The 23,456-nt window shown below is 43.8% G+C and overlaps 1 protein-coding gene across 2 annotated transcripts in view; it reads right to left on the reverse strand.

Moving 5' to 3' along the window:
* The window catches only part of oxct1a (3-oxoacid CoA transferase 1a), a 34,401-nt gene that overhangs the window by 2,097 nt on the left and 8,848 nt on the right, over positions 1-23,456 (reverse strand). For both annotated transcript variants that reach the window (XM_037481736.2, XM_037481735.2), the window contains exons 8-15: positions 14,533-14,640; positions 14,130-14,244; positions 13,589-13,683; positions 13,024-13,072; positions 11,977-12,049; positions 10,827-10,902; positions 6,405-6,494; positions 5,532-5,612 (exon numbers count right to left, since the gene is read on the reverse strand). In XM_037481736.2, the coding sequence (XP_037337633.1) occupies positions 5,532-5,612; positions 6,405-6,494; positions 10,827-10,902; positions 11,977-12,049; positions 13,024-13,072; positions 13,589-13,683; positions 14,130-14,244; positions 14,533-14,640 (687 nt within the window). The remainder of the gene's footprint in view (positions 1-5,531; positions 5,613-6,404; positions 6,495-10,826; positions 10,903-11,976; positions 12,050-13,023; positions 13,073-13,588; positions 13,684-14,129; positions 14,245-14,532; positions 14,641-23,456) is intronic.

Raw genomic sequence — 23,456 nt, forward strand, 5'->3', positions numbered from 1 at the left:
TATTTGACAAGTCACAGACTGATTTCCCTGCATGGCTCTAGAAGGGTCTCGAGCCTCTGCAGTTTATCCCACTCTGCTGTGAGTTTGTGCTCCTGATGGTTCAGGGCTGCGATGACCAGACATGTCAACCCTCCCGATGTTTCAAAGCCCCTCCCGAAAATCTCCCGGACCGACCTTTCTCCCGATTTCCACCCGAACAACAATATTGCTGCACCACCCGTCACTGGGCGCGCCGTTTCAGACCGAACAATAATAAAGGTTACACCTTGAAGTCGAGCGCGGCGATTAGAACGACTGGCGCTGCAAAGAAATCCGCTACCACCCCCATTTCAGTGTGAAATATCCCCATACCCGGGAGGATTTAGATCGCATTGGCTTCCCTTCCTCCGCATGTTTCAGAACAGTATTACGGGTCTCTCCGATGGTCCTCTACCTCAGCGCTGCTCTTAGCCAAGCTCTGCTGGGCGGAGCTTTTTTTCTCTGTTCTGCTGCGCGAGAACGGGGAGGGGGGGGGGGGGTGCGGGTCTCTGGCGCAAACGACTTGCTGAACCTGACGTCCTGACATATGCCTGCAGGTGGCAGTAATGTGTTGTATAGGATGAAGTGCATTCCCTAGAGGAAGAGGCACTTTACTGACCTGAATAATTTGTCACACTGCGCATGCGTGAAATGCGTCAAAAAAATTGACGTAATTAACAACAAACAGCTGATTAACGCCGTTAACGCGCTATTTTTGACAGCCCTAGTGAAAAGTCAATCTGATGCACTAAATGCTTGGCCTTCAGGGCGCAGACGTGTCATCACCGCTTTAAGGCTTAGGAGACAAAATCCTTATTTTCATTATATGAGCAGTGTCTGCGTTTAACACCTGAGTGACACCGTTTGTTCTGCCCAAAGTGCCTCAAACACATTTCTGGCTTTGGGTTGGCTTCTCTTCTTCTTGGATTCCTGTACGTGTACTGAATACTGATGCTCAACACTGCACCCGTACACAGGAAAAAAAAAGGTTCTTTGTGGGAAAGCACACACTAAGATATATATTATTTAAGCAATAAGGTACGAGAGGCTGTACTTTCTGTGCGTATGATGTTCATTTTTACATCTACAATATTTGCTTAAAGACTGGAAACCTTTTAACATGAAGATGACTTGATTTCTCAGGTACTTCCATACTATTAATGCGTTGGATAATTGACAATCTTGAAAAGCACCAGTGTGCAGGATTTAGGGGCATCTAGTGGTGAGGGTTGCAGATGGCATTCAGCCGGCATCCCCTCATTCCACCGATCCCTTTTCAAAGCGCGTTAGATCACTACGATGGCACTGAGCCAATGTAACAAAGCAAAAGGCTCCCTTGTATAAACAGTATTTGCTTTTGTATGTGCTGTGCTACTGTAGAAACACGGCCGGTCCTGTTAAGGAAACTTTAGGGACTTTACACTAATGCAAACAAAGTTAACAAAATCTCGGAATATATTCATGCCGGCTATATGAAGCAAGCTATGTGTACATCCAGTAAAGCGTATACAATAACACACAATAACACACTAAAAGGGCTCTGAGCTGCGCTGGTTCCGGTTGCTTCTGTCAGCAGCGACTGACACACTAAAGCCACCAACACATCCAGCCAAAGCCTGTCAGGACTTTCAGCTCATTAGACCCAAACACAGACACAGCGACACGGCAGGAGGCAGATCTCTCACTCCAATATAGCAAGACAGATGGAATGTCACAAGGAGCAAGGGGTCTATGGATAACACCGGCACTGACACACATCTCTAATCGGGAGTCGTGTCTCAAGTGATTAAAGGGGAAATTCAGCATGTCCCACAGGTGCTGGATAGAGGAAGAACAGGTGCTATGAAGTCACTGTTCGAATTATGTTCATTTTCTATTTAATGTTTCCTATTATCTGGACCTCGAGTCTGAAGTAAAAGTTTGATGGATTGAATGTGAGCTCACGGCTTGAGGTTTTCGCTTTAAAATACCTATAAGAACTATGACACAAAATGAGCAGGGTGAGTAAACGCTAGAGGGACAAACCATCAGCCAACCTAGTTTCTGTTAGGGACACCTTTTCTACTGGAAAAAGAAAACTGTGGCCTTATTTGCGTTGCAGCTTTTTTTAAATGGGAAACTGTTGAGTCATCTTTCTTCACAGTGTTCGGAGTCGTCACCGCCACCATTAACAAGATAGATGCTAGTTAGCCATTAAGAAGCTGCTAGTCTGGTGCGAAGTGGGCTGAATGTCATGGAACATCAATAGGAGACATCCTTTAGCCCACCTCAAACTCTAGACATATTCCAAACAAGGTAAAGAGAGGCGGCTAGAAAAAATCTCATTTTACGCGCTAACAAATGCTCTTGGTGATCGAGCGCCATGTCAATGTGTAACAGCAATCACGAGGAGGAGCAGGTTTGGTGATCAGACCAAAACAGTGTGACAAGAAATTAGCTTGAATTGGTTTTCTGGAGTAACAATTGCTGCCATTGGACTCTGCCGTCAGCCCGGAAAACGCCACAGGTAACACGTTTGATGGCCCATTGTGATGATTTAATGGAGGATTCTTTTTTATTTTTTAAACAGAAGATAATTCCCTGGATAACTATTTAGACAAGAAAGCACTGAGGAACCAAACCCCCTTCATGGCAGCGACTGGAGCACGCAAGTGGTGCGATTCCCTTTCTGCACATGCGATCATTTCAATGAGGTTGCCGAAAGCGAGCCCCACGTGAGAAAAGGGGAACTGTGGTTAAGAGAAAAGAAATGGCAACATAGTTAATAAAATGGTCCAAACCGCGTAGACAGGCAGCAGAGACGGTGCCTGAGGGACCCGCATCACGCCGGTTCTCAAAACGCCATTAAGAAGCGACACTTGAATTACCCTTCCTTCTGGCGAGGGAGGGGTGCTTGCGCTCCTCGGAATATATTGTGTGTCAGCATCTACGCATCGGTCTGAGTGGAGGGAGCAGAATATTTTTTTGGCAGGTTTGGCAGACCACAGTTTATGCAAATTGAAGCAGAAAGGGGATTTATGCAACTGAAAGAAATATATCATATATATATATATATATGATAACCATTATCAGGGTTTTAAAAGGATTTTTTGCCATCCGGTACAAAGTCACTAATGATTTACTAATGGGAGTTTTCTGTGGTGATCACCAGAATAATAATGTTCTCACATCCCAAATAATTTCATAAACTGTTTTTTCGCTCCTAAAAGCTTGAATGTTAGGCCGTTATATTTCATTCATCTGACCATTAGCTGCTCATATAAATCAACTCTTGACATTAAGCTCTAATTGGTTTTATGAAAGAATCTAATAGGTTTTTAGTTTAGCACCATATAACGCGTGCGATACAAAAGTCCTGGCAATAATCCTCCGTGAGATTGAAGAATGGGGCTTTATTTATTTGCAAATAGTTATTTTCATTTACCAGCATTTATTTGAAATAACAGCTAGTTATTTTTCAATATTGTAATGGAGATACATGCAGCAGAGGCAACTATTGTTCTACACTCAGATGCATATCTTGTTAAACGAGACTACAAGGAAGAAAGACAAGTTGAATCCCAACAGCCCCACAGGAGGAGACCGTTTCCTCTCATGATACCGATGCACGAAGGCTTTTCATGCTTGACAGCAAGTTTGAAGGTCAATTCTTTCCTTCTCATTTCACCTCACTTCATGAATGTCAACTAAACCCTCATCTATTGTATAAACGTGCAGTAAAATCTACTTGTCAGTGTGTTGCGTGCTACTCTGAATCTTTCTAGTCTCATTTCATAAAGGTAAGAATCATCCCTTGAGAAAAGATCATCATTATCATTCAGGTCAAAATAGGAACGACTTCTTCGTGTCACTTGGACACTATATTAGTGGGAAGAAGCATCAGGAAGGGAGGGATGAGAACATAACGTAATTATAGTATGAACCAAAAACATTTTCACTATAGTGGTTGACTAGATGTGGATTCAAACCATTTTTCAAACCCATTCGTTAAATTAATTTTGTTACACAATTGCAACAGTGACAAAATCGGCATATAGAGCAGAAAAGAGCGCTCTGAAAAGTAGTTAGAACGTGTTGATAGATGTGCAAAGGAATTGAAAGTAGAAACATTATCGAATTTAATCATTTGAGTCATGGGCAGGAGTAAAAAGCTGGGATGCAATAAGACTGGAGAGTACTGATGGATATAAAATAGAAGGGAAAACCGCAGGAGACGAAGAGAGGAGGAGGAGGAGTAGGTTGTACAAGTTGCAGCTGGGCAGCAGAAAGAGCTTTGACATTTATAAATATTGACAGAAATCGGCTTGCTGAGAAACGTTGGGCCATCGCGACAAAAGCCAGCCGAGCGGGAGAGAACAGCCGGGGTCAAGAACAAAAAGCACGGACGTTGCCCCCGACAGGTCGGGTTTTATGAGCGAGTTCCAAAAGCAGACAACAACAGCGGCCTACTGGAACCGCACAGTTTAGACCATTTCTTCCCCCCATCCTCCCACGCACATTTCTTTCCACCCCCCAATCAGCATGTATGCCTCCTCCTTCCAACCTCCTCTGCTCCCACTAACTGCCACTAAACCCCCCCCCCCCCCCCCTCCCCCACTTCACAGCTCTTAATTTCCTCCCAATCTTGTACTCTAGCTTTCCGCTTATTTCCCCTTCAGCAGAAAATTCCACCCCTGGGCCTTCGTCATCACTACTCTGACAAGATAAGTGTTACCTGTGAGTTGAATGTTGGCCATTACAACTTGATTGGAAGTTGTGCAAATAATGGGCAAATAATTATGAGGCCCTCCCTCCCCCCCGGCGCCACACGTGCTACCGAGCGCGACGGCGTGTCGCTGTAAACGGCTGTATCCAAATAGTTTGACCTTGCTGCGTCACAGCGCGTGGAGCGCTTCACATACAAATGAAGACGTTGGAGATCAGGCGTCATAATTTTTCCAAGGGACACTGAGCAGGGAGATTCCAGAGGAGCAAAAAGGGGGGCTCAACCAGGATCAATGTTTTCCCATCTGTGCCACTGTGAGGCTTCTTTACCAGCTCAACGATACCCTGCACAAGAAAGTCCAAAGCCTATGACGCTGCAAGTTAGCTACGACTACAATTATTGTTAGCATCAACAACAGGGAGGCGGGCCCTGAGGCGGGGATGGTACATTATTAATAAGAAGCCGCCTTTACCAAATCAACCGATTCATTCGTTCATTTATGAATCCAATCTAATTTCCGTCTAATGAATATGTCAGGGAGACGAAATTGAGAGATGAAGAAATAATGTGTGACTTGTGTTGATTGTGTCAACTGTCTGTGCGCGTCAATTATTGACATATTCGGGGGACTGATTGGCCAGCATAATAAAAGAATGTAACCCCACGGATTTTTTTACAATAATTCTGTGAAACAACTTTTTACGTTTTGATCTCGCTATTGCTTCTCAAAAATGGAGAAGCAGCAAGCTCTGTCTCTGTGGGCTTGTAAGTAATAATTTATATAAATAAAATGTACAAATAAACGTACCTTTTCTGTGATGATTCGATCCACACATTGCTTCCCAGTTAAAGGCAGGCTGCATTTGTCCAATATCTTGTGTTTTCCGCCCTGTGAGACAAAGGGTAGTTGGTATAAAATTAAAATAAAAAAGAAATCTATTATTACAATTTGTGTTAAAAGTTGCATGGAAGCAGCTACTTAAGTGCACGCATCCTATCCCCAAATGATATGCAGCATTTCCATCAGAGTCGGTCTCAGTTTCCACAAAATTCTCCTTTACAAATAGGCACTCATGAAAATGCCTCGGACGATGCTCGAAAAGCAAACATCATACATCAACCCGCCCCCCCTCCCTGCCGATAATGACCACAGCAGACTTCAGTGCAGTACTCTGGTGATTTATGCTCACCTGATGCACTATCAGGAATATAGCTGGGCAGCCAACAGGCTACTATTAACAAACCAACGCATGCTACTCGGAGTGCAGAATGTTACGTTGAACTTGCATCATATTGGTTTGGACTAAATTTCAATTCAGTTGGAGTGTGTGCTGCTTTTGTTTAAAGCCCTGTGAGGTTACTCATCCCTTCTTACAAAACGGTGCCAACTAATCAGCTTTTCCCAACACACCAAATCCAATTCAGGATTGGCCGGCGGTCTCTGGTGAAGCAATCCATTAACGGAGTTATGCCTAATCAGTCATAACACTCATTACCGTGGGAAGCAGAGAGTAGGTGCGCTGCTGGGTCGTACCAACTTGTGAAAATAATATTTCAGATTTGATTGGACCTGGACCTTTGGGGAAGGAAATTAGTATTTTAAATTTGTGACTGCAATGGTGGTTAAAACCAGCGCCGTAAAACGCCCCCAATACACAAACACACACTGTGGTATACCCACCTTGGCTGAGTGCTCCATTGTGACCACCACCTTGGTCCCAGCGCTTGCCACCAAATCCATTGCTCCTCCCATCCCCTTCACCATTTTACCCTAATGGAAGGAAACATTAATTATGGCTTCAGTGTCATTTCTTCTAAAAAGGTCACGGGCAACATTGACAACAATATATCGCGCTTGAATCATACGTAGCCAATAATCCTGGCCTTAAAAATGACTAAGAAGGGTCTTCAAACCAAGGGTCTCTTCCAATGCCATAATTTCTTCTCCATAAAAACTTAACAGACTGGGACAGAAGAGGAGAAGGAGTTCAGAATGGATCTTCAGCAACCATAAAGCCAGGAATTTCTATAGATGTGTACGTTCCTTTGCACTTCTCGAGAAGCATTCATCAATTTGCAAATGTAACGCTGTTCACATTAAAAATGATTAAGCTTTTAGTAAACAAGCAATAGCTCTCAGCAAACCAGTTGTGGGAGGCGGGGGGGGGGGGGGGGGGCTTAAGGGCTCTGCTCAACGTAAAGCCTGTGGCTCTGTAATGTCTGAACATGCATCAGCGCGTTAGATCGCAGATGTCTGCCAGACGCAATGCGATTATTCACGTTTAAAAGTTTACTTTTTTTTAGCGACACGTGTGTAAAGTCCAAGCGGATGCTCAATAAAAAGGCACGGAAAAGCGATTAGCTGGTAGCCCAACACGCCGTCTAAAACGATACAGTTGATCAAGCTGTATTATCTCCACCATGTCTCACAACGGGGGCCAGTTGAAGGGAAGTGAATGATGAGTCAGCAGCCAATCAATGGAGGTTTTAAACCGGGAAAAAATGTTCGAAAAAGATGTTTTGAAAAAGCACTGCAGCCACGAGAGGTCTTTGGGCGTGCAGCCATAAACGTGTTCGGTGCGGCAGTAAGCAAGTTAAGTCATGCACACACCTACATACCATTTTATTCACAAAAGCACAAATTCACTCATGGCTGATCTTCTGATCCACTGGTGGAGATAACAACATTCACCCTGTTTATATCGAGACTCCAGCAGAAATATCCGATAAGACCAATTTCTTTAAAAAAAATAAATAAAACAATCTGAAAGATAATAACAGCCACAGATTTGCCAGCCGGGTGAAAACATTTCTTCCCGAGTCCCTCGTGTTCAGAACAGAGGGTTTCCAAATAAGGATGGCTGACATGCAGATATGGCCCCAGGATGACGGCTGAGTAACTGAATTAAAATCCCATTTGCCCATCAATCATGTGAAGAGCCTGCTTTGCTCTCCGCTCGATAACCAGCGATATATATGCCAAGTGTGGTAGGGATACTGTCTGCCTCCAGGGAGGCCAGCTGCGTGGAGAAGATATCAACAGGGAGCGGAGCGAGGGTAGGACAAAGTAGGGAAAATCATAGATTGAGGATTTCGGAGAGAGGCTTTATTTTTAATGTTATATAACAGTATTATCTTATAGAACACAAAACGCAAAGGGGGGGGCTCCATAGCATACCACAATAAATACACCAACATGTATGTGATTCAAACAGGGTACATCTTGACCTTCAACCCTCAAAATGCACTCATCTAACACACAGTGCTTCTAAGATGATACTCCAAAAGGAAACGGGGTCCTTTTTCTTATGATCAATGTTAAATCACCAGACGATGCGTCCAGAGGCCCGAGGGGGATAATAACATGATGGTAGCAGGTAGCAGGATTTATAGCTGCTTATGTACTCCACTCTGCAACTTAAATTCATGCAACAGGGCATTTGCTTTTAAAATGACTAAATACGGGTCAGGGTATGATCAAGAGTCAAAAGAAGAAAAAAAAGAGCATTTAAAGGGAAATTACAAAATGATCTGGTTTTGCATTGGGGACAATCAAATGTTAGTGGCAGCAGATGAATTGTTGTGAGTCATTCATTTTTTTTTATTTTTTATGAATGCAAGTTATGGAATTAAATGATGTGGCCACAATGCCTGTGTTGCGTCGCAGTGACAGCAGCCAAGCTGCAGGAACAACAACGTGTGTGTAGTTGAATGTCTCTCTAATATTTGTATAGAAAAACACCATGTCCATAACTACTGGGAGGATTTGCATTTGCTTGCATCAGATCAACGGCTCTGCATGTGGTTACCAGAGGCCGCTTTGATCTGACCCGTCAAAACTAAAATTCATGAAAAGGGCGCAATGAGATAGGCCTTTAACCCTTTTCTAATCAATTGTCAGCAAAGGAATTCTAAAGTATCTATAAAAAAAAAAAACCTGCTACATGGACACTTCCTTATACGCTGTCAGAGCATGCAAGATGGCACTTTAACCAAACAAAAGAACTCACAGTGCAATATTCACAGAAAGAAATATCCCCCCCCCCGTCTCATGGATGATTTGGCAATTTAATTAGCTTTGATGACATTAACATTGCTGGTCTGACCGAAGCCCGACAGGTTTTTAATTTCCTCACCACTCAGTGTCCATTTGACTGCTGTTATCGCCCTTCTAAACTGCAACTATAGTTAAAATGATGAATTTAGCATATTTAGTAACAGCACACAAAAGTCAGTGTGGGTTTGGCACTGTAGGAAATAAAAGTAGGATGAGTTTATTGTCATGCATCTTGAATTTTGGATAACACTTATTACACTGTGCAAATAGTTTTGATTGGATTGGTGTTCCACAACACAACTTGGACCAGCACCGTATTTGACGTAGTAAGCTTAGGGGTTTCCTTGCATATTATAGTTACCATGACAACAGAGTATGATTTGCTCATTTGTGTTCAACACAGAGAATGACCCCCTTTACAATCCTAAAGTTCCCACTTACCAACTGGCTTCATTTCTCTCCCCCACAAATCCCCTGACAATCTCCGCTGTCGGATACGAAAGGCTCTCTACCTAATAACATAGCGACGGACCATCACCGGCCTTAGTTACTCACACAACTAATTACAAGATTCAAGAGGGAGAGACGGGAGAAGAAAGGAGACAATGGACAACATGCACAAAGTACTTAGAATACGTAACATTTTTACAGTGAACACATTCAAATGTTTTTCTAATGACACTTTTCATTGTTTATGCAGATGCTTCAGACTGTGGAGATGTAAAAGGATATTAAAGCCCTCAACCGGACAATTACCATTTGCATTTAGCATGTTTAAAGTATTAAAAATCGACATAATCAAGCGTATTAATTGTCTTGAGTAATTAATCAAGAGTACTGCATCCACCCCTCCTGGGTAAAACATTTCCAATTTTCCGCTACGTGCCCGTTGTAGGCAGTGAATCATTTTCATTATCCTAAAAGGTGGGAAATTCCCATGGGTCCCTTTTAAAATCCCTTTTTTTAAAAATTGGTATAATAAAGATGAGTATGGAGGTGAGGACACAGCGGCATTTCTTTCTGTGTTGCAAGACACTGAGACGCAGGCGGGTTAACAGCTACACTGCAGGGCCTCAATATTTGCACATGTGTGATCAAACACCGGTTGATTAGCAATTACCGTGGACAAACGAGTACAGCCGGGGAGGCAAAGAGAGAATGAATAACCTCGCAAAATTTAGAGACCACCAGCGACCGAAGCCTGCCTGGGCTCGGAGCTCGTGCCCTACGACGTCACCTGTGTGGGTTTTTTTTTTCGAGGTCCCTACATGTGAACCGCGACTCAGTCGTCTGTGTAAAAAGATGTGCAGGCTGAACGTCCTCGCGAGCACACTTGAGTCAAACAGGAAGCAGCTGTGTGCCTGGGGCCATTTCTGGTTGAGTCCTCCGACGTGGCAAAAAGTCTTTCTAATGGGTTTGTGACCTGGGTAATCACCCAGAAGGACCGTGACCGCTGTGGTGTTGGGAGCAATTGAGCTTGTGAAACGTCTATCGATAATGTCTGCCAGCCTTTGCACTGTAACTCTTCCCCCCCCCCCCCCCCACCCCTGACAAGCGTGTGCCTGTGCTCTTGAATAACAATGACCAAAGGCTGCACCACTAAAGACACCTCCTATCATGCCGAATACAAAAGGCCATCATCTGTAAAAGAAACAGGAGCTAAACAATGAACTGTCTAAAGATAAATAATACACCACTGAACTAAATAACTTTGGGATTTGAACTGACAGTCGGACAAAATAAGCAATCTGTAGCACGCAGCTCTCGGCAGTTCTGGTTTAACCGATTTGGAGGTTACATACAAATCCCAGTTCAATCAATAAATATGATAACTGTTTTTCAGTTTTCATAAATCAAGTCAAGTGCATTATCGATTGACAGTAAAACATATCTAAAGTCAATTTAAAAAAAGGCTATTATATATTGCGTAAGGCAGCATTTGGATCAGCCTAGTGCACTGATGTGGGTTTGTTGACCCCCAGCAGATGGAGCAGAAAGACAGAGTTTGCAAACCGAGGGATGCGGGGCATAAGAAAACCAACTTACGGGGATCATCCAGTTGGCTAGGTCTCCGTGTTTGGACACCTGCATGGCTCCCAGCATTGTCAGGTTGATGTGGCCGCTACAGAGAATGACACAAAAGACGACGACAGCTGTCAACTTCAGTCCTTGAGCTCACTCATCAAGTCCACTCATCAGACAATGCATACAGTCCCAGATTACCTGTGGCAACACACAATACAAAACAGTGTATTTGAAAATGAATGGTAGTAGATTCTCACAGCAAACAAATGACAATAACAACAACCTTCCTGTCTTTGCTGTTTTCTTGATAGCAGAATTTGTCACGAATAAAACATAACTTGTGTGAAAGTGGTATTTTCTTTCTAAATCTCCATAAATTCCATCCTTTTCTCCTGTTTCTCCGGAATTAATCCCGGCCTCCCAAGCAGTTGGGATGGTTAAGATGCTTGCCGTTGTATAGGGTTAATCCAGGATTTATGGCAATGCTGGCTACAGCAGCTAGCGCATCATTCCTCCATTGCACACGGCAACACGTGGCCGGTAAAAAGTTAAGACCAACACAGAGATGCTAAAAAGCGAACTGGGTTTGTGATTAAGACGCACAAGTCATCCGAGTAGGAGAAGAGGCTGGATTGGTATTTGAGGCCCCACAGTTCACAATCCATCATAAGTTGTGTGATTCTCCCCCAGTGACTCTGTGCGCTCTGTTGTGCCAACACATTGTAGAGACCACTCGCACGCACAACGTGGTGTGCAGTCGCACGCACCCGGTTCTGTTCTCTCCCTGCCAGTGTGACCAGACAGCTCTATTTATGAGCACTATTGGATTTCCACCGGGTGTCGGACAAACTGAACCGATGCTGCAGGGTGTGCGGGCGAGCAATTTCAGGCAGTCGGCAAATCAATAAAAAAGGGGGAGATTGGGAATATTGGCAAAGTCGCCGTCTAGTTGAGCCGGCGACATTGCTATTTGTCACTATCCAGCGTTGCAAATCGTGGCCGTCTTCTCTGCTCAAATCCAATGGTTAGAGCTGGCTACAGTGCGGGGCATAAAACTAGTGAATGAAGAAAATGTTTGAGAAATGAATGTGTATGTTGTGCAGAAAAATGCATCACAAGGTTATAAAAGAGAACACCAGTTTGATGACTTTTCCAAAACTTCTGGTCTTACCCTCGGATCATGGCAAAGGATTCATCACTTGAGAAATAGGCAGCACCTGGAAGCACAGTGACAGTCTCCTTCCCTGCGGACACATGATATTTTTAAGTCTTTGAGATACAGCAATAGCAATTTCCTTCATTTAATATATATAATTTTCAGGCAATTTTATGCTTCGAGCGAGTTTAGAAAGTTCATAATTTCTCCACTAAAATTGGCTTCAAACAACTGTATTTACTCAAATGTTTTGATAAATAACATTACAACACATCGCGATAATGTAATTGATCTCCACACAATACAAATTCTCACTGAATAGAGCTTGAATGCATCATAATGCGAGTCAGTGGAACCTGGGTTAATGTTAGCTTTCATAAGCAGGACTGATGCTATCTGATGAAATCACTGCAATTACTCCGAGACAATAAGTGCCTGATTATTTTAGGGATGTTTCTCCTTAATTTTGGACTTGCAGAGGTGACAAATTGCAACATTTACGTCTTCTTCACTTGCACTGAACAACATCCACTCAGACGAGAAGCCCTTGAGTGGTTTTGCACAGGTATTGGTTTTCGGGGTGTGTGTCCGTGACACAGTCTGTGCCGATGTAAAACTATCATGCGGCGCCGTAAGTGTGCAAATATGAACGGAAAAATGTGAGACCGATCAACTGAGAGGCGGTCGCTTCTGACCAGCAGCCCATATGATTTTTTGGGGGGGCAAAACTGAATATTGGCATTTATTGGCATAATTGATCAATTTCACAAAATAAGTGTATTTAAAAGCAACACAGATAAACATCATCCCATGGACAGGAAGCATAATTATAGAAGACTTACAAGAAGGTGATTCAAAGGAAATGTGCACCTGTATTGATTGAAAGTGCAACTGGATAAAAAATGAAAGGATTTTCATAGAAAATATAGTGTGGGAAATAAGAAAAAAATAATAGGATAGCAGATGCCAACAAAAGAATCCCTTAATAGATCCATCTTTTAGTTGGAGTTTTACACACGCATACATTTGTCATTGGTGTGCATTGATTGGGACGACACTCACCGGCGTTAATTAGGTCTGCATCCACTGCATCCTCAGTGGGGTACGGCCCCTACGCAGAGAGAGAAACAAAGATAAACGAGACCGTGCAGAAGCGAGGCAACCTCACGTCATTCAGCCAAGACGATTCAAAGAGACGAAAACACAATTCAGCGATTTCGATGACACGTTGATTCACGCAATGCTCAAACCGTTTGGGTGCAGAGGGCGAGAGAGAAGAGAGGTGGGATCTCTTTCAAACAGACACTTGGAAAATAAGGCATTAGCATAGGCACTTACATCCTTCTGCCAAAACCACTGAAATGAAAGTCATTCCATGGCAGCAGCCTTTGTGGAAGGCTTTGTCAGCAAATAACGATCGGGCGACCGAGGAATGGAAGAAAAAGTCAACTTCGGTTGTATAATAAGCACATTTTGAATGATAGCGCTCAAATGAGTGGTTATTCGTCTCAGCTTGAAAATGTTTACTGCTGCCGAGACGTCTACACACAGGACGAATAATGAGCCGTTGGTTCGCTTCGTTTAGTTCTGAAGCACTGAAGAAGAAAGCTCTCTGCGGGGGTCTTACCAGTCCCAAAATTCCATTTTCACTTTGGAGGTTTACAGTGATGTCTGGTTTTATAAAGTTGCTGGCCAGCATGGGGATACCAATACCAAGGTTGGCTGATAGGCTCTTTGTTAAAGATGGTAACCATCACATCAGTGGTCATGCAACGTGAAGCAGGTATTTCGAGAAACATATTCCGCTTTCAACAGAAACAATCAAACACCTTACAGCACGCCGCGGACATGTGTGCACGCTTGATAGATTCCACACAACCATTAAGTAAAGACAGTTCCAAGATACCAAATGCATTGGACTAAACAATACGAGACTGTATATAAATATATAAATTATTATATAAATGTAAACTGCTGACGAGTAGAATTTGAAATCGCAATCAACTACAAATATTTTCATGTGTGTTAAAAAGACAGCAGGGCATGGCTTTCTTTCTCTCTGTACAACTGGTTTGCTTTTACCCATTTTATTTTAAAGAAGGGACCTAAAGCAGAAAGTGATGAGGTTTTGTGATATGCCGGCTCCTTGAATTCTTTTTAAAGGATACCATACATCCCATCCTCAAACTCCAGAGCAGCCCGGCGAATGATCCTTTCCCGAACGATGTCGGAGTCCTTCTTTGGTTTGGGCTTCTCTTCTTGGCTTCTCTTTACTGTGCGTTTCTGGAACCAAACAGGGATGTACGAGGATCAGGGAGGCATCATGCTGGGAGGATATTTCTGGCTGAGCATAGAGACATGTGAACAGGAAGCGAGAGCATGTGCATTTCTCAACAATGATGGAAACCTAAAATCCTGCAACAGTGGCTTAGCCAGAAATGGTTTAATCCTGCACTTTGCCGCTGTAGGATTAATCGTTCCTTTTAATAATTTAACCACTTGTTGAATGTAACTTTCTATAAAAGACGCAAGTAATAGAGAGAATTGAAATGCATACGGCCGGCTTGGTACCTCGATCCTTTTTTCGTAGCTGGCTCCCCGGACGACCCTCTGGACGTAGATGCTAGGTATGTGGATGTCCTCTTCAGCAAAGGTCCCAACATCCACCACCTCCTCCACCTACACAAGACACACGGTAAAATATCTCACGACCATTGAGATTAAATTTCAGATAAGGAGCCCACACACTGGTGGAACTGCACTACCGGAAAATAACCTCTGTCTGCCCACCTAGGAAATTGAACAGATTAAAGACTTAAGAGTTAAAACCTTTTGCAGGTTGGTCTGAAGAAATGATCTTGATATTTAGGTTGCGTATTGTATTATACAATACATGTAGATGAAATCCAGCGTTCTGATTGGTTGAGTGAGTCACGAGGGGCGCATTATTGAGCGATAATGTACAGTTGCTGTTCACATTGACCTGATCGTTCTATATCACCGCGCACACGTTAGACTTTGTGGAACCATTAGCTGACATGTTAGCTTTTAGCTCGGTGGCGATCGCCGGAAATCCCACAAATGATCGTTTTGAGGCAATGTGAGCTTTCAATTAAGGTGGACGTCATGAGCGATGTGAATGAATGAGATGGTGTAGGACAGCTGTTTACCTGCACGTACAGGGACTATTTTTCCTCTCGACGGATGAAATGTGATACAAAACGTTTGGTGGCTACAACTATTTTATGCTGAAAAGGCAGCTATTTACTTACTATTTATAATTTCGCTATTTATAAAACCGTGTTTGTTTTAAAAGCAATAAGGTACTTGAGGCAGTTTGGAGGGTTGCCGGGCCTCCCCTGCGCGTCGGGCCTAATTACACCCTCGAACTGTTACATTATTGAAGATGAAGTACAGTCTCTCGTACCTTGCTTTACAAAGCCATTCCTCGTTTTTTTTCACTGTTTTTATGTAGTTTAAATGTTAAATTTAGAAATTGAGCAATAAGCTCCCCTCAGGGTGACACAAACACATAGATATATGCACTAATCTCATGGGTTAATTTATTAATGGTAAGGCAAGGTGAATATTGTAGGGAGAATGTCTTACATTTATTATTTTAGCAACACCAGTCCACTGAAAGCCGTCTGACTGAAATCAGGATCCTTAGAAACATCGACACAGGGAACGCAGATTCAGAAAGCTTATTCTTTGTATCTCAGTGGAGCGGCTGCAAACCTTGCCATTTAAATGGTCCGAACACACATCCATTACACAAATCATTTTTCATATGGCAGCATTGTGTGTGTTAGATATGCGCTAAACAATATTTTCCTGCTCTGAGACAGAAGTGCATCACCTTTGTGTAGAAAGTGTCCAGCAGCAGACGAGGAGTCTACATAAAAGGGTTATTTCTGTCCAAATAACAAGACAGATGGAAATGGCTATTGATTTAAGTTGGGTCAACATGCCTGGGATAAAAATCCCTGAACAAACGCACCTGCGCCATCCTCCTTAGGTAACATTTGGAACGGCTATAAACCAAGAATACAGCCTCAACTCGACTCAGGTGTTCAGGGACCCGTGTGTGTGGGCTCCACTTAATCTCGCTGCCCACTTTATCCTGCTCTAGCGCCTAAAAACTCATGTCATGCTTATGTACACTGCGTTATTAAAACACTATGGCCCTTCGGGTTTTGAGTCAACATGTGATTAGATTTACAAGAAGGAAGAATTTTCTTTATCAAATAGAAAAAAACTCAAAAAGTTGCAATTGCTTTCCTTCTGAGGATTCATCAAGGGAGGAAAGAGCATTTTAAATCACAGAAATATAAATAGAAAAATAAGAGTTATCATCCTATCTTTGGGGGACCAAAAGGGGACTTAACCGTGACAACATAATTCTCGCCTTTTCCTTTTTGCGCTTGTGTGCTGCTCAGAGTGCAACCCCCTTAAATCCATTTACATGAGCGACGAGCAGCCGTTCACAGCAAATTGAATTGAATCTCTCCTTATCTCCACTTCCTCCCTCGGCACTGACTGAGAGGAGTCAATGGCTAAGAGTGGATCCCATCTTAGCGTTGTCATGGATACACAAGCTTTGGTGTGGTGAGCTAGGGCCACTCAGGGCTGCAGAGTGATTTTTAAGACTCTTTCTGTGGCAAATCTCCGATGCTCCACAGTGGAAACGAGGCCATGCAAGATGAGATTGAGGGCGCCCAAGAGAATGGATACGGCCGTCCCACACATCCGCCCACATCCTTCTGCGGGGGCTTGATCTGTCTTTTGTGAAAATTAGGATTTCCATTCGTCAAGCGCGACTGAGCTCATCCCACTATGAAGCAGTTACGGTGACAAAACAGGCAAGACCGGGCTGCAAATATTTCATGGCACTAATTTCGACACTTTAGATTAATTTACTTAATCAACAGTGAAAACCTCTCATTTTGTGTCCTCAATCCAAAAAGTGGCAAATAGTCACCTCAAAAACCCATGGCTGAAAAAATAAATAAAAAGAAACTGCGCGTCAAACACACGTTACCACCTAGTCAAACCCATAAAACCAAACCGTGTAATGAGCTTGATTTTCAATCAGCCTTCCTAAAAAGGTAAGTTGCAAGCTCATACAATTTAAATGTGCGGTGTTCATAAAAAAAAGCCTCCTGCTCCTTTCATCTGGGGGACGTGTCCCGCCTGCACCGGCGCTCGCATGCTGTTCAGACAGGAGGTTCAATGGACGGGGACGAATAAAGCATTACAATGACGTTGTAACCCCCGCGAGAACTACACACAATTACACCCCCCCCCCCCCCCCCCAATGACCAGGTGTGTGGAGCAAGCAAACGGGCACATGCACATTGATATTCCTGTAACCGTAGAACCATTCTCACATCAATGACAGCGCAGCCAGGCACCAAGTGAGCTGGCAGGAGGATAGAGGGAATCAAAGTGCCCTCCGGGGACACAACAAGCCTTTTTTCTCTCTCCAGGGTTTGTGGCTTTTTAAAACAGTGAGCCGAGTGTCTAATCTTGTTCATCTCAAAACGGATTGGATCACAACGCTCGCAGATTCCTAGAAAAAAAAAGAAGAAAAAAAACGCCAGCAGCGGTGTCGCATGCAGGGTTTCATCTGCGCTTATTGAACAATGCGCCACGCCGATAGCCAATGTTTGCTTAAACAAAAAGGCGCTACATTAGCGCAGTTGACCGCATTTTCCGTTACATGGAACAAAAACCAGGCTCATCAGTGAGTACACAAAACACAAGCATGCTTACAGACAGGAATGCAGATGCAGCCAGACAACCCTTCAGAATCAATCACACTCAATTCTCGGAGGAAACGTATTCATTTGGTGCACATCTGGCGTACACCAGAGAATTTATCAGATCATGAAAACACCTAAAAAAAAGGATTAACTCCCCTGAGTGGCACTCTTTTTTTGTTTGTATACACAACATTGTGGTCAATATAGTTTGTTTTGGGGGGGGGGGGGTTTACAAGAAATTGGAAGAACAAAATATCAAAGTGGAAACACATTTTTGCAAAAGAATATCAAAGAATTTATAATAAATAAGAGTAAAATAAATAAGATTCACCCCTTTCAGGTCAGTATTTAGTAAATGCACCTTTGGCTGCAATCAGAGCACTGAGTCTGTGTGGATAGGACTCAATCTGGCTGGCACATTTGGACACTGCAATCTCTCTCCATTCTTCCTTGAAAGACAGCCCAAGCTGTGTCGGGTTGGCTCATCAGATCAAAAGAACTTTCTTCAAATTGACCTTAAAGCCTCCCACATGCCTTTTGGGCCAATTCCAGGCCAGACTTCATACAAGCCCTTTTCAAAAGTGGCTTTCTCTTTGCCTCTCTGGTGAAGAACCTGGGCAACAGTGGTTGTGCAGCATAAACATGGGTCTCCTGCCCACCTGAACCACTGAAGCTTCACAGGGTGGTCCGAGGTGTGATAGCGGTGTCCCTCACCGGTCGTCTTCTTCCTGCCCGGTCGCTCAGTTTGTGAGGACAGCCAGCTCTAGGCAGACTAATCAAGTGCCGTACGAGTGCCATGTCTCGATGATGGATTTAACTAAACTCCGTTTTTTGGGGGATTTTTTTCCTCTTCATGTCGCAATTGTAGCAGAAGCACTGCGGGGCGACTGTGGGTGAGTGGAGAGCACGGCCGTCGTCCAATTAGAGGACTGGCGGTTTCGACCCCCACGTCCTGCTTACCCACGTGTCGCTGTGTCCTTGGGCAAGACGCTTCACCTCGACATTGCTCCCGAAGCTGTGACTACTGGGTGTGAATGGTGTGAAAGTTAGTGACTGACGGGCAGGTAGCACCGTGTGCGGTGGCTGCTGTCATCAGTGTGTGAACGGGTGTGAATGGGTAAATGATAACATGAAGTGTTGAAGCGCTTTGAATGGTCAGAAGACGCTATAAAAGTCCATTTACTGATGAGCCAGAGACTGGACCTCCCAGACGCGGGTGTTTTTCTACTACAATCCCTCGACACACATGGACTGCCCTCAGGAGAATTCGGTTTCACTAATTGTGACACTGCTGGCATCAACTAGCTGGACCTGAACTGGTGAAATCAGGTCTGTCAGGTGGCGCTGCAGTCGTCGAATGGCATGACCACCAAAAATAAAAATCAACAGAACAAAAGTTCCTTGAAGTAGAGTATTGAATAGTCAGTTTCAAGCCTCAATCTTTACACGTCGATAAACTGAGATATTACCGAGTGCACCTCTTCAGTGGCCGACACTATAAATTACCAAGCCACCTGACTATCTAATCCACCCTGTTTGTGTCGGGTGTGCGTACGGATGTGGGGTAGCGGAGAAGGAGATGCTAAGGGTATGGGCAACAGAGCAGGAGGATGACAGAGACACCGCACTCTCATTACCCCGTGTATTTATAGCCTCTCCATCTTCCTCCCAGTGTGCGTACGTGTGTGTGTGTGTGTTTGTCTACGCGGGCACTTGGCCATGCTCGGCTGCCACTTTTTTTCGGGGCTCATCTCCGGCTCCATCCTCTAACCCAGAATACTGACAACATGAGCAATCTGTTTCCTCTCAGTGGAAACTCGCCTCGCCTTTGACAGGCTTCATTGTATCCAGAAAATGGGACAGAGCCAGCCAACGCAAACCCTGACGACATTATACGAACTAAAAATATGACTTTTTTTTTTTTCCAGCGACACATGCTGCCCACCAAAGGACATGGCGTCATATGGATTTCAAACTCCAGTCGCAGCTCAAATGGTAATGTTTGCATTTGAAAGAACACTTAAGCCTCTGTGCAGCACGCTTCACATGCAGATGACAGGCAGCCAGTCAGTCATCAGAGAACATTAAACACTGTCTAATTTACCATTGCAGACATCCAGTTTGTGGATCCCTTCCTCTCTTTTTTTTATAATGTAAACTCTCCTCCTTTCTGATCAAATAACCTGTACAGACACCTACAGCGAAGCAGAATAATAAACTAGGCAGTTTGTCACTGGCTTTGGCACCAGTCATCCTAAGTAAATGTCAGGTTGGAACAGACCTACTCACACACAAGTTTTGTTTTCACCAAATTGCTCACTGTGCCCTTTATGTGCCAATGCAGAAGGGCAAATAGTGCCATCGAGATTCCTTGAAAAGGTACGCTGTAAGACACACTAGTTCTTAAATATTAATGAGCGTTTCTGTTGAGACTGTATCATCAAATGCCTGAATTAAAGCAGGAGAGGCCTGAGCAGAGCCGCAGCAAGCTCACAGACTACATCCAGTCGCCCACTTTAATACACAAATACACAACACAAATCAGATTTATATGTTTATTATGTGCACAAATTGATGCACCACTTCCAAAACAGAAATGGAGAACCAAACCGACGACCTACAATGTAGAGAACTTGCACACGACCGTAGAATAGTATCTGGTCTTACTCCTCGGCTGCCATTATCAAGCTTTACGGCTATATATATATATATTTAAATTAAGGCAACCATAAATGAATAGAGTTCTCGAAGGATTTTATTTTCCTCTTTTTGTTGTTATCAAAGCAATTTGCTGTGGTTATAGCCAAGCCAGCCATGCAATTACCACTGAGAGGCTTCACCTCAAGGTGATAATAACAAATACTCACAATTCTGGAGGACAATTTTAACATTGTGGACGAGTGTCCCTCACCAGTATGTAAAAAATGGGGACGCAGTAATGTGCAATGACTTGGTAGATATGGCACTTGTTTTGAACCAGCATTACTATATTGCACAAGGACTTTCATGTCAAAGTCACGTCAGAAACAAAAAAGCAAATCCCCCTGCAGTGCAACACAAGTGTGCTGCAAAAACACAAAATAAGGCCCTCCCATAGCAGCTTAGACAGAGCACTGAATGCCTGTTGCATTTCAAACTGCATGAATAAGCGTAGCCGCAAGCATACATTGCCTTATTCATTAGGTCTTCTACTTACATCTACATATCCTGACATCATTCAGAAGTGTATGAAGATTAATGTTATTCACCTCACGTAGGTGCGGGTCTGAATCTGAACAGCTTTAATTGTAGCGCTTTCAAACTCCTCCGCATCAAAACCTTAATTAATTACCATGTTTCGATTCTACTTCGAGCTTTGTAAGGTCAATTTCTGATTAGCGGAAATCACAGCCACATTTGTTATAGAATGCAGACTCAGATCAATGGTATGGTGGTGCTTACGGGTGGGTCCAAACACATGACGGGTTAGTGGGAAGCAGTCAAGGAACACCAGCCCAGAAAAGGTGGGACAGATTTGGAAAAATGTGCCTTTGGTCTTCTTCACTTAGCGCTAAATAGCAGGCATATTGGAGTGGGTCATAGTTTGTCAGTCCCTAAAACATCCCGGATAAAGTAAATTAGGCAACTGCACTTGAGCCAGCACCACTCCCAAAGCTGGATGTTTTTCGATGTTCTCGTAGCCGGTGGGAGGGTACTCCTTTAAGGGCAGATAATCACCACTGCTGGGCCAGGTTGTCAAGGCCTTAAAAGTCAATGTCCGGATCCCGAAAGAAATTGGGACATTCATTGCATATTTTATGTAGACCAACGCTAATTCGTGAACCTCTTTATGCGGGAAATGATGGAGAAAATGAGTGGATTCATAAGTATTTGTAAATAGCTCGAGGAATGGAATTGGTCGGGGGAACACGTCAGGAAAACTCAACAAGGCATCGTAAGTGCTGTATAAAGGCTTTACGAATGTGAGCTGCGATGAATAATTAAAATTCCAGCAGGGAGCCAACAAAGCATTAAGCCCCCGATGATAACAACCGTGACTCCCAGGCCAAACGGTGAAGGGAAATACTTGACAGGACCTACACATAGTTGAATCCAACAGTTCCCCGACTGAAACTATGTTCTCCTGTGATTTAGAAATGTGCCGGAGAATCCCTCTAAGGGGGTGGAGATCCATTATATCAAATTAGCCTCTAGCTTGGTGAAAAAACCCCATAGTGACACATTAATTGAATTCATGCGTGACTGGCTGGTTGTGTGTTGCACGGACACAGTCACAGAATACAGTGGATCGAACAGCAGCAGAAACCACCGCTTTGAAACTCTCTCTGGTGTATCTTATCCCACAATGCAATGGGCCTATACTATGACTGTGAAAAGAGAATTACTGGACCAGCTGGAAACCGTGGAACATTGAACAATTGAATAAGCAGGGTTTGGTTGCCTAGTAACCATGACAGGAGCTGGTGATGATCTGGTCATTTCACAGTGCCTTTTGTGTTCTCGTTTTTCTGACACTCCTCCTGCCTCTTTTTTTTTTACTAAGATTCAGAAGGAAAAAACAAAAATAGGACCAAAAGAATGCGCCTCGGGTCACAGACTTCGGGGAAGGAATCCGTAGTTAAAGTTGAATCCCTCTATGATGGTGCGTGCGTTATGATTTCATGTAAGCGGTGTGGTGGTTAGCACTGTCACCTCACAGCAAGAAGCTCCTGGGTTGGACCTTTCTGTGTGGAGTCTGCATGTTCCCCCCCGTGTCTGCGCGAGTTCTCCACGGGTACCCCGGCCTCCTCCCACAGGATTAGGTTGATTGGTAACTCTAAATTTTCCCGTAGGAGTGTGGATGGGAGTTTGTCGGTGTTTTAGCCCTGCCAATCCAGGGTGTACCCTGTCTCCTGCCTCGAGTTGGCTGGGATTGACTCCCATTTACTAATCCAAAAGAGTTTCTCAAATCCAATCCAGCGTGTCTGTGTACAGGATGCAGCGTCTGTCTCTATGGAGTTCACTACAGCAATTTTAGTCTCAAGTCCTTTTGACCTGTGATGAAGCCTCACATTTAGTTTCTTCATCTGCGTCATCGATTACCCCGTGTCTCCAAAACACCGGTAGGCATGGGTTCGTTTTCATACAGGTGTGCACATGGGAAGCGGCATGCGGCTCGTTTCAGACCCCATTTTGGTTATAAATGAGAGACCCGCCGTCTAAATTGCTGCCCTTTAGCCGAATGTGAGAAGTGCGTAATCTTCATTCGACCCAATTTTCCGTAGACCAGTCAGCCTACCGCCGCCATGTCCTGACATTTTTTTGCCCTTTGATAACAACGAATTGCTTCGCTGCTGAACAGCTCGAACCAACGTGGACCGCGCTGTTCAGGCTGCAGGAGAAAGAAACCTGGTGAAGCAGACAACATGATCGTGGAGAGCTCGCCGCACGCTGGCCCGCGCTGCAAGATACACGAATAGCCTCAAAAAACACCTGACCCCGTCGGTTGGTTCTTTGCCAACTTTAACGAGTGCACCAGGGGAGCAAGGTCAATATTGGCAGCACATCACCATATTCATGACCGAACATGGACTGAATTCTAAAAGGGTCATTTATTTTCAGTAAAGGTGGTAATTGCTTCACTATCAGAGATAAAAAGGTGCTTAATGGATATTTCAATACAGGCCTATCATTTTATTGTCACCCCTGAATTGGCCTGTCAAAGATAAGGTTCATACGTCACCTTCACCG

This window comes from Pungitius pungitius, chromosome 5, assembly GCF_949316345.1.
Source record: "Pungitius pungitius chromosome 5, fPunPun2.1, whole genome shotgun sequence".
NCBI classification, from domain to species: domain Eukaryota; kingdom Metazoa; phylum Chordata; class Actinopteri; order Perciformes; family Gasterosteidae; genus Pungitius; species Pungitius pungitius.